General features: G+C 35.2%; 1 protein-coding gene across 1 annotated transcript in view; it reads right to left on the bottom strand.

Annotated features, from left to right (window-relative positions):
• LOC119781283 (pituitary adenylate cyclase-activating polypeptide type I receptor-like) overlaps positions 1 to 3,098 on the bottom strand; it is a 37,325-nt gene extending 34,227 nt beyond the window's left edge. The window contains exons 1-2 of the mRNA XM_038281692.1: positions 2,844 to 3,098; positions 2,119 to 2,227 (exon numbers count right to left, since the gene is read on the bottom strand). Coding sequence (XP_038137620.1) covers positions 2,119 to 2,227; positions 2,844 to 2,987 — 253 coding nt within the window. The 5' untranslated portion in view covers positions 2,988 to 3,098. The remainder of the gene's footprint in view (positions 1 to 2,118; positions 2,228 to 2,843) is intronic.
• Positions 3,099 to 11,280: the final 8,182 nt, after the last annotated feature.

Here is an 11,280-nt window from a genome sequence, read left to right on the forward strand (position 1 = left end):
CCCTTTGTGGACTTCTGGTTAAGTTTCTTTTTGATTTTTCAGTTACACTTTGATTTATATAATTCTGTGTTTTCTTGGTCATTGTTTTCATTTCCATTTTGTCATTCTAGTTGTTTTCTAGTTATATTTAAGTCGTGTTGTATTTTTCGAATTACCCCCTTGTGACAGTCTTCTATCCACTAGCTCTCTTCTACATACTTCCATCTACATTTGCTCCCTGTCAGCTGATTAGCCCAGTCTTTGTTCTGTCTCCCATATATACACCTCCTGTGCCTCATTGCTGGATTCTCTTCATCACTTTATTCCTTATGTGAGTTTCCCTGAGCATCTCCTAGTGTTTGATTCCTGAGTTACTTGCCTGTTGTTTCTGGATTATTTGCTTCTACACTATCAACATATTCATAAAATCTGCAGGATATCATCTCTGCCTTTCCCTCTCTGCATCTGAGTCTTTAACAAACATGAAGAAGTGCAGTCTGCTATTTACCTACTTATAGATTGAACTCTCAACACTCAATGATCTAGTGCCTAGCTGAAATATGAAGACATTGTGGTGTTTGACATGTTTAGGTCTTTTTAAAATTATACAATTTCTGGGGGGATCCAATTAATAAAAAGTGTAATCAACATGATTAATTTGAAACATGAAAGGACCAGGAGTCCCATGTGGGGCACTTTTCTGGCAGGAGTTGGTAAGATAGTTGGAGGCAGCTACCAAAAAAATTATATTGGAGCTTTAAAAAGGCACTCAATTTGTGTGGAGGTTGATATTCCAATATGAAGCCAACTTAAAACATTTACCCAGAGCAAAAATGGTCAAAGCATGTGTAAGTCCAGACTTACTGATATTAGCAGATGCTTCATCCAATCTGAAAGGGCTATTTTCCAAAATGAAATGGGTAGAATTTTCCATTTTTATTTTAGCAAATCTGGTCGTTTCATATCCTAATAGACTTTCAGCTGTAATTGAAGTGGAAGGTGATTCTACACGGTAGAATAAACACAAATCCACATCACCCACAAATTTTCTTTTCTTTCCACTTTACAGTGATGTATCACCTTTTGTTTCTTTATCAAGAAAGAAACTTTTGAAGACTTGCTGTCTGTCTTTTATTTTATTTATTTTTTTGGTTAGTACTGTAAATGCTCATATGATTTCTATATGCAAGAGAAAACAGTTAAATTATTTGTCTGAGGATCAAGTGAGCTAATTTTTGCTGCAGTCAATGAAGCTGCAGGGGCAGCAATCATTTGACTATAAATCTACTAAATACAGAGCAGGAGTCATGTCTAATCCACTCCAAATCCAATGTGTTATTTTTTCAGAACAATGTTGTTAATTTTAAACCAGATTTTGCAGTAAATTCCAGAAGGTTCCACTTTTATCCTATCAGTCCGCATTATATTGCCCCAAACTTCAAAAGGATCATTATTCTTGCTGTTTCGTTCTGGAACATGGATGCAATTTTTACTTAGTCTAAGACAGTAAATTAACTAAGCTAATTAATTAAATGCATGATTTCTTTTTTAAGTGGGTGATTACTTTTACATATAGGGCATGCTTGGTTTGACTACCCCTTATCCATGCTATACTGCTTTGTGTACTTACCCAAATTAATTTTTGTTATCAATTTTGGTGATTTAAAACTTTTAAAAGTGATTAAAGGAAGGCAAACGAGATCTGTATTGTTTTATTCAATTGCAGGAATTTAAAATGGGCAAATTGATTTCTCCAGATGCACCTAGTGAAGCTGCAAAACTTAATAAAACACACAGACAAAAAAAAAAAAAAACTGAATCATTATTATGTATATATTTTGTTTTTCCAAGAAGGTCTACTTTACTTAATCATATTTAGTTACTTTAACACAATGGTTTCATATTAGCAGGGTAGGAAATAAAACCATTGTGTTAAAGTAACTAAATATGATTAAGTAAATGCCAAAAGCATTTGTATTTTTTTCAGTGCATGAAGTTTTGAATGTTTTCCTCCTCAGCTAGTTTGCTCTCCTACTTTGCTGTCTGCAACCTCAAACTCCTTGATCCAGGCGAGAATTGATACTTTTGATAGAAATCATGTCTCCAAGCTCCAGTGGAGCACATCACACCGGAACCCACCGCTGTGATCGCTCCGGTTTTGCGCTTCGCTCCTCCTCGTCTGGCTGCAAATCTCCCGAGCCCTCAGGTGCTGAGAGATGATGGCGCAGTCCGGATGAATCGCTTCACCCTGAAAATTAGACACAATTCCCAGTTTAACTATGGGGACGCAGATACATGCTTTTCTGGTTCTCAATTTATAACGCGTTAGGCTGAGGCGATAGTTGGAACCCATGAAAAAGGGAAAAGTTTGAGAAATAATGTCCCAATCAAACAGCTTTATGATACTTTTAAAAAACGATATACTCTACTATAGTCTTAGGGAACAATCTGACATTAACATTCTGGGATTAACAGCTTTACGAAAAGGAATCTGGGCTGAATCTGGGCTGAAAAGTCATGCGTAAACCTGTGCGCTGTTGGACCTCTCATTAATGTCCTCATCCATTCTGACTGCTGATTTGATTGAGGGTGCAGTTGATGGATGCAGGTGGATAGGAAAGCGATAATGAGAGCCACGCAGCTGCGTAATAATATCAGCCCAACTGTGACAGAGCCGCAAGGAAAATCAGGAGGACAGCTCAGGAAAAAAAGGATAACCAAATAAGGCAAATAATCCCATTGGAAATAAGAGAGATTGTTCCAAGATCTCAAAGGAGCAACTTCTGCTAGACTTTGAGGGGGTTTTACGCGCCTTTTTTTCCTTTTTGCGCAAATAAAAAGAGCAAAATAAAAAAAATACTCACCATGGGCTTGGAACACAGCTGGATGTAAAAGATGAGGAGGATGACTTTCTCGTATCCTTCCTTGCAGTACATTCCCACGCCCTTTGAGAGATGTGTGCAGGTTTGTGTGGTGCTCTTATAAAGTGACTTCCTCGGTGCAAACATCCAATGTCAGCCTAAAACAGACGCATCCCTGTTTCTCCTGACTGTGATCTTTAAAGTTGACCCGCTGCTGCTGCTACTGCTGCAAATCTGCGCCTCAGCACAGTGAAAGCAGCTGAAGGAGAAACCTCATTCAGACACCAGGGACGCATCAGAACAGCCAACAGCCAATGGCCTCATTTCAAGTCACTGCGCACCTACTGTATGTCTTAAACTGGCAGGAGCTTGTCTATTTTAAACTATTTTTGCTTGTACACAGCAAAAAAATGGAAATCTAAATGAGTAATTTTTGCTTAAATTAAGTAAATTTTTCCTTGAATTGAGGAGGTAAGTGAGATACTTTGCGAATGGAACAAGACAGTTTACATCTAAAATAAGAAAACACCATTGCATTATCTTATTTCAAGTGCATATTATCTAATTATCTTATTTTAGGAGTAAAAATACTCATTCCATTGGCAAATCATCTTATTTATCTGCTAAAATTAAGGGTATATACACTCAATTTATTTTTTTTTTTTTTTACTTATTTCAATATGTTTTTTTGCAGTGTATGTTGGTTGGCATTCAGAGCCAGTAATAGGAGAAAATATTTGACACTTTTTCTCAATGATTGCATCCTTTAAGAGTGTCTATTCCAAAGCTTTTAAAAAAGAAAAACAAGGATGGATGCTGTCACGCAAATTCAGCTAAATCCCTTTGTGGAGGGATTTTCATTCCAATGTTTTTTTTTTGTTTGTTTGTTTTTGTTTTTTTAAGTTTAGTTAAATCCGTTTCTTTCAATAAACAATGTGATAAGATTGCTGTGTTGACGGCTGCATATGGTTATGTAATTTTAACTATTTCCTAAGTAAAGAAACCCAAAACTATGATTTCCTAAAACATCAAGAATCATACATTTCATTTTTATTTGGAAACCAACAACATTTATTGAGAAAGACACTCTTTATTAAACATGTAAATTGACTACACTGAGTTAAACCATATATGGCTGAAAAAAAGAAGTGCATGCCCTTAGTAGAACCATCACTTCTAGCAATAGTCAGTTGCTGTTCTCATTTTTGTAATTTTCCTGCTTCGAGTGGACTTTCGCTTTGAGGATTTTTGTTGTTTTTTTTTTTAAACAAAATGTGTAAACATTTCCAGGTATTCATACTAGGTTTGTGCTCTTAGCACTCTTGAAAAACAGTTCAACAATTTTTCATGCTGGAGGTTTCTTCCTGTTAATAGGGAGTTTTTCCTCTCCACTGTCGCAACAAGCATGCTTAGTGTGAGGGATTGCATCCGAGTCAATGAGTCGATACAATCAACTGGTTATCCTTAGATAGAAAACTTTGAATGCCTTGAGATGACATGTGTTGTGAATTGGTGCTATATAAATAAACTGAATTGAAACTGAATTGAATTAACATAACAGTAAGATATTCATCGTCCTTCAGTTTTCTTTTTATTTCTTTCAGTTACAGTGGTTTCTTTTAAATATTTAACTTGAGATATAGCATCGCACCAATAACAGTTTCAAACATTATTACTTTGACAGGGCCTGATTTAGGGCGACTTTTTCTCATAGCCGCAAACATGATTCCCTTTAACTCTATGGAGAAAATAAGCTCCTCCAGCAATGCTGGGTTCATGGGAGCGCACCGGAGCGAGTGGAGTGGACAGACGTTATGTGCGTGCTCCTAACGGAGTTATCAACATATCCAGTTCCTGCAAAACTGCTCAAATCAAATCTGGCCCAGATAGAGAACACAAACACAGTGTCAACCGCCAACAGATGTCAAAGTGGGGCATGTCAGTATGGTAGGTTATGGCCAAAAGGGGTTATGAAATGATCTCAGCAACATTATTTTACCATATCACAACTGTCCATTCAGATTTATTCTGACATTGTTTACATTTTTTACATAAAAAACTAAAATACTGCTGTTAGTCTATAAATCACAAAATGGCTTATATCACCAAAATACATCACAGACTTGTCGTCAGACCTTCCAGGTTTTCTGGCTATAATCATACCCAGAACTCCAACATGAAGAAGCAGCATTTAGTTCTTAACATTCATTAATGTGGAATAAACTCCCAGAAAAATGTAAAAGTGCTTAAACCCTTAGTTTCTTTAAATTGAGATTAAAACTGAATTTGTTCATGGCTTTGACTGTGCTATCTAATAATTATTCGCTAGGTTTCCAGTCCAACTTTGGTTCCAATGCTTTCATTTTCTTAATCATTTGATCCTTTTTTCATACAATCATCTTATTTCTGTATCTACAGTTTATCGCCTCTATGTCACTCCAGCTCATGTACAGCAGTCTGAGTTTCCTTGCCACAGAAATGTGTTATATAAATACACTTCCTTTGCCTTATAAAAGGTTTATTGAATTTCATAAAAAACGCTCCCAGCTCTCATTTCAAAAGACCTATTAATTGTGATTTATGTAGCTTTCCATGTCCCATTAAAACCATGCAGTTTGTGATTACTTAGTGAAAAAGCTAAGAAATTTGGTGAATTTCAACCCACCTGATTATATATATATATATATATATATATATATATATATATATATATATATATATATATATATAAAAAATCAGGTGGGTTTAAGAGAAATTTATTTCTGTATAATCTGTATAATCGGGGCATGTAGCTCCCATATTCATATTTATATCTATATTTATATTTATACACAACTTTTATAGTCCGTAACTATTACTTTTGCTTGTACATACACCTGTAATAATATTAAAATCCTTTATAGCACTTTTGGTTAGATGCAAACCACATTTCGTCGCTTTGTACTCGTGACAGTGCAATGACCATAAAGTTGAATTCTATTCTATTCTATATTTTTACATGTTTCTGTATATGTTGTGGTGGAGGTGTGTTTCTTAAGAATCTGATGCTTTTTTCTTGTTTTCTTTACATTTTGTACTTCATTTATCATGAAAATGTGACTTTGTGTATATTAAATAAAATAAAAATGTATTGGTATACGTTTGGTGTGCATCATTTATGCATAATTCTACTAATAAAAGCAAATAGATAAAAATACAAATTACAAAATAAGAAGAATTTATCTTAATTGATAAATCTTGTTTTATGGCCAATAATGTAAACATTTCATGTAGAGTACAGAGAGATAAGTAGTTTCTTTTCTAATGTGTGTAAATAAATTAAGTTGACTTTTTGCTTTTTTGACAATAACTTTTCCATCAGTGCTAGATGATTTACAAATGAGTTCCAATCAGTTCACCTGTAAATTTAGATCAGGATGTGGCCAAAAACAACAAATCATTTCCTAAGGACATGTTCCAACAGAAAGAAAATAGGACTCAACCTTCATACCCTTGCCCAGAGCTGCCAAGTGATTAATCAACGGGAGCGCTTCCCTGCAGATGTTTCGCATGGCTCCTCTTAAACAGTGGAGTAGATTTGTGACCACATTCACGATGGGAAATTGAATCTGTAGTTTTAGAATGCAGAGCAAAGATTAATGAGCATTCAATTCTGTATGGATACACATTCATAAACCAGCAGGCTATAATTTCTGGGTGTTGTCCTGATTGTTTGGTTGCTGATTTATGTGGAAGACTAACTTTGAAATAATTTAGAATAAATGTACAAATATGCAAATTTTAAAAACAAAACATAACAAAACAAAACATACATGAAAAATACAAATAATTAAAAGAGATGAGTATATTTATAATATATTAGTTTTTCACCATATTCTACTGTTTGAATCATTGCTTTTTTTCTCTGTCCATACATTTTTTTTTTTACTTTTCATGAATTTCTTTTACTTTTTATTGTCATACGTACTTCTTAATTTTTGCCTGACTTATATTTATAATTACCAAATGCATTTATCTCAGTATGCAAATGAGGTAGGCTGACCTTCTATTGGTCAGGAGACGCTACCAGCTCCATTGGCTGTTCCATTGTCACTACTCCCTCCCCTCTTCCTTTCCCCTCTGAGCCAGAGGGTTCAGGCTGTGTCTGAATGTCCACCCTAATCACTATATAGGGCACTATAAAGTTTTTATGCCTTTTTAGATGAGTGTTCGAATGTCTAGTGGATGAAAAAGTAGTGAACTCAAAATTTCCCACAATGCACCTTAAAAAGTAGTGATTATCCTGGATGAGCGGATATATCCCGGAATGCTTTGCAAGGAGAGCTCTCTTCAGAAAGCATTAATAGATTTGTTGTCACAGCGGCCCACTGTTGCAATCCAACAGCTGTGACAAATTGCAAAAATGACTAATGGTGAGCAAAAAGTAGTAAACATTTGTCTGTATGGTAAGTTAACAGAATGCACTACAAAGTCCACTATATAGTCCCCGCTCTATATAGTGATTAAGGGATTTAGGAGTAGGGTGGTCAGTTGGACACAGTGTCAGACTTACCGTCTGAACGTTCCAGACAAAAGTTCAAATCCATTTATTTACGAAGCACATTTAAAAAGAAAAGATTGTTGACCAAAGTGCTGTGCATATTAACACACAAAAAATTGACACCATAAAGCAGAAAATAAGTGAAAACGTGGCATTAAATATATTTAATAGTTTTATAAGGTGCTGTTATCTGTGTTAACATTCAACTTAAACTGGAATTTTAAGCAAGATTTTCACGGTTTGAAAAAAAAAAGGAAATTGATTAATTGATTGATTGGTTGGCTTTATTGATTTCAGAGTAGAGAAACTTACTTGTTACATCAGCTTAAATAGTCAAAGAAGAAGAAGGTGTAAAGGAAGAAAAAAGGTGCATTTATTTATATATAAATCATATATACTGCATTCACATATGAAAGCGTTTTTTTTTCCAAATTCAAATTTGCAATGTTCCCATTTAGTTTCAGGCTAATTAACAAGCACTGCAAAGCGTATTGCCATCCTACGTGATTGTCCACATTACGCCATCACGCATGGCTGTAATAAACAGGAAGTAGAGGCTGCAAAATCACTACCTGATCTGTACTATTAGCACGATCCGTACCATCAGCTAATTTGCACATGCACAACTAGATATAAGAAAGAAAGAAATTTAACTAGACCACTTTTTTTCACATTTTCCAATACCAACACTTCTTATGAAGTCTTAAGATTTGGCAAAAAAAAACAAACTACAAATGTCAGAATTATAACATAAGGCTAGGTTTGTATTGTTTCTTGAGATTCTAAAAAAATTATATCTATAAGAGATTTAAAGTACAAAATGTATTCACAAAAAAGAGAAAAAGGACTGAAAGACAAAAGCAACTAATAAGGCTTCTTTCAAAAGAAAACTTTAAATGCTCAATGGTTTTCTGTTTTTTTGGCTGAGTAGCAATATTTGTATACGCACTTTAATTATTTCAAATGGCAAAAGATATGAAGTTGTTTAATGTTTTTTTTCTATTATTATTTGTCATTTAAATTGATCTCACAATAAGACGCCTCCTGAATATGGGTTAAAAACATTATTTTAAACATTTTATTTAATAAATGAAAACCTGTGTATTGAGATTTCATATGAAGTTTGTCATTTTGCTTCTGTGCTGGTTCTCCTTTTTAAAAGCCTGTCCACAAAATGTGGCCATGCAGGCTTCCTGACCTTAGGGATGTGTCGTGAGTCAGCCCTTGCAGTCAAACTGTGCATGTGAAATCCTCATTTTAGTCTAGAAGTGAGATGAATTGAATTCAGTTTGACAGCAGAGCTTCTATGGGGTCACACTTAGTGACCATACAGACACAGTCAGTGAAGCAGAAACAGCTTATCCCTTGTTAGCCTGTCCATATCCAGGCACCATTTTTTAATATTTTAGAACTCTTAATAAAATTTGAAACCATTTATTTTAACGGTCACAAATACTTTGCCTATGGAATTACTGAAGCAATCTAAATAAGTGCTCTCTCATCTGTAGACATTCTTGTGATTCAATCCAAGGACAATAAAAATTATTAAAAGTAAGCAACTACAACTCAAAGTGTTTTTTTTTTAACCTGCAAAATAAAAAAAGGCTTAAAACTACAGTGTGTAATAATTACAGGGATATACAGTCAGAAATGTAATATATTATACATAATTATGTTATTTATCATCATCTACGAGCTCAGCCTCTTAACCTTAATATTTGCGTTGCCTTAGAATTCGTTATTTATAATTACATAGGAGCGGGTCTCGCAGCCATGGAGGCAGACATCTTTGCGCTACGGCAGCGCAGAGCCAACAAACTAGCGATTGCGAGATCGACCATTACGCTCGAAAGTAACTACGGCAAGTTGAGAGAGATGAACTGAGACGGTACTGAACAATAGATGGCAGTATTATGTCTGAGAATACTATTTGTAAAATTATCTATGTAAACAAACCTCATCACTTGAGAAGGTAGGTGATGCGGACGTCGTGGAAGACATTTTGTCCTGTAACGCTCGCCGTACTGTTGCGGGGGAGAAGCGGTGGGGGGGAGATGTTCATGTTGCTGCGGTCTGCAGTCTGGACATTAGATGTCGCTAAAAATTACACACTGTAGCTTTAAGCATAAGCTTGTGGGTAATATTTTTGCATCTCCAGATTTATAAAAGCTCACTTATATAAAAAGAAAAAGATATCAATATTTCCTTTTGTAAATATTTTAATATATGTTTTGAGTAGGGATTATTAGAGGCCAGCTACCTGACTTCTCAAAGCTGTCCGACATCTTTAACAATCATTGTGTAGTCAGATTTCACCAGAAATAAATTTAAAACAGTTTTATGTAGTGAATCAGAATACATGAAAATATACCTGAAAAGGAGTAAAAATAGTTAATTATCAGCACATATGTTTGAGATATTTGCACAATTATGAACCTGCTACGTTTATCATCTGTTGACCAGCTATTGCCTTTCTTCTTTTATTTAATTTCAACATTTCTCATTTATCTGAATATTTATTTTTGTTAATATTTCTTTTTCCTTATTATAGTGTGTTTTTCTCTTTTTCTGTACAGTTGAACTTTTTACATTTTTTTTTTTTTTTTAGATCTGGTAGTATTTCTAGCACATAATTCCAAATGATTAAGTTCTATTCATTTTTAGTTCACAAAGCTACATTCATTTAAAAAAAATAACATGAGATAACATGTTTTGTCTCTTTTTAGTAATTTTTGATTAACTTGACTTAATTATTTTAAATGACATTTCTATTTCTTAGCTATATGACAATTTTCCACTGTAAATGACCAGAACAATCTGTCAACTCACAGAGACATTATATATTGCTTTATCTGAGGAGATTTACCTAAGTAATTTTTACCGGAACTAGATCTAGGAGAGTCTGGACCAGCATAGAAACACAGACTAGGAGCTACACTGTGAATTAAAGAGAGAGAAGACAGCAGTTATCATATTATCCAGCCATGGATTGGAGTTATGAACAGCCATGAGCATTAAAGAAGTTGTGAACAGCCATGATAAATATGGCAACTATAAACAGCCATAAGCAATTTGGCAGTTATGATCAGTCAATGGCAGTAATGAACAGCCATGAGTGTTATGGCTCTCGCCGTCTCTTGACAAGACATTATGGATCCCGGACGAGCCCCCGGTTGTTACCATCACCAGATCTAGAGGAATCTGGGCCAGCAGCAAGTGACACACATGCTGAAGAGCAACATGGTTCCAGTACACTGTGGATCCCAGAGAGGAGAAATTACTTACCATTTTGCCCAGGCCAGAGCTTATTCATTCTCAGCTACATTTTCCAAAATATAAATACTATTAACAAAGTTTAGAGTACTTATTAAAGGAAGAAATGTAAATATGCACAAATAAAATAGGGAAAAGCATCACGTTTTTTAAAAACAGAGAATAAAACAACACTGCTGCCTTTCAGCAAGAAGGTTCTGGGTTCGATTCCTGGCTTGGGGTCTTTCTGCATGGAGTTTGTATGTTCTCCCTGAGCATGTGTGGGTTCTCTCCGGCTACTCTGACTTCCTACCAAATTCCAAACACAGGACTGTTAGGTTAATTGGCTTCTGTAAAATTCTCCTCAGGTGTGTGTGAATGGTTGTTTGTCTCTGTGATGCCCTGCGACGGACCTTTCCAGGGTGGACACCGCCTCTTGCCCATAGACAGCTGGAGATGGGCATCAGCACCCCTTGGGATCCACCCAGAAATAAGAGATTGTTCTCTATACTTTTAAGACTAGTTTAGGGTTGAACAATATTGCTGAAATTGCCCTTTTTTTCAACCAAAATTGCAATTGTGATTTTTTTTTCTTTGCACTTGCCACGAGCATGTAGACCAACAATAACCCCCCCCCCCCCACCCCCC

The sequence above is a fragment of the Cyprinodon tularosa genome, unplaced genomic scaffold (genome assembly GCF_016077235.1).
Source record: "Cyprinodon tularosa strain WSP-4 unplaced genomic scaffold, ASM1607723v1 ctg174, whole genome shotgun sequence".
In the NCBI taxonomy this organism is placed as follows: domain Eukaryota; kingdom Metazoa; phylum Chordata; class Actinopteri; order Cyprinodontiformes; family Cyprinodontidae; genus Cyprinodon; species Cyprinodon tularosa.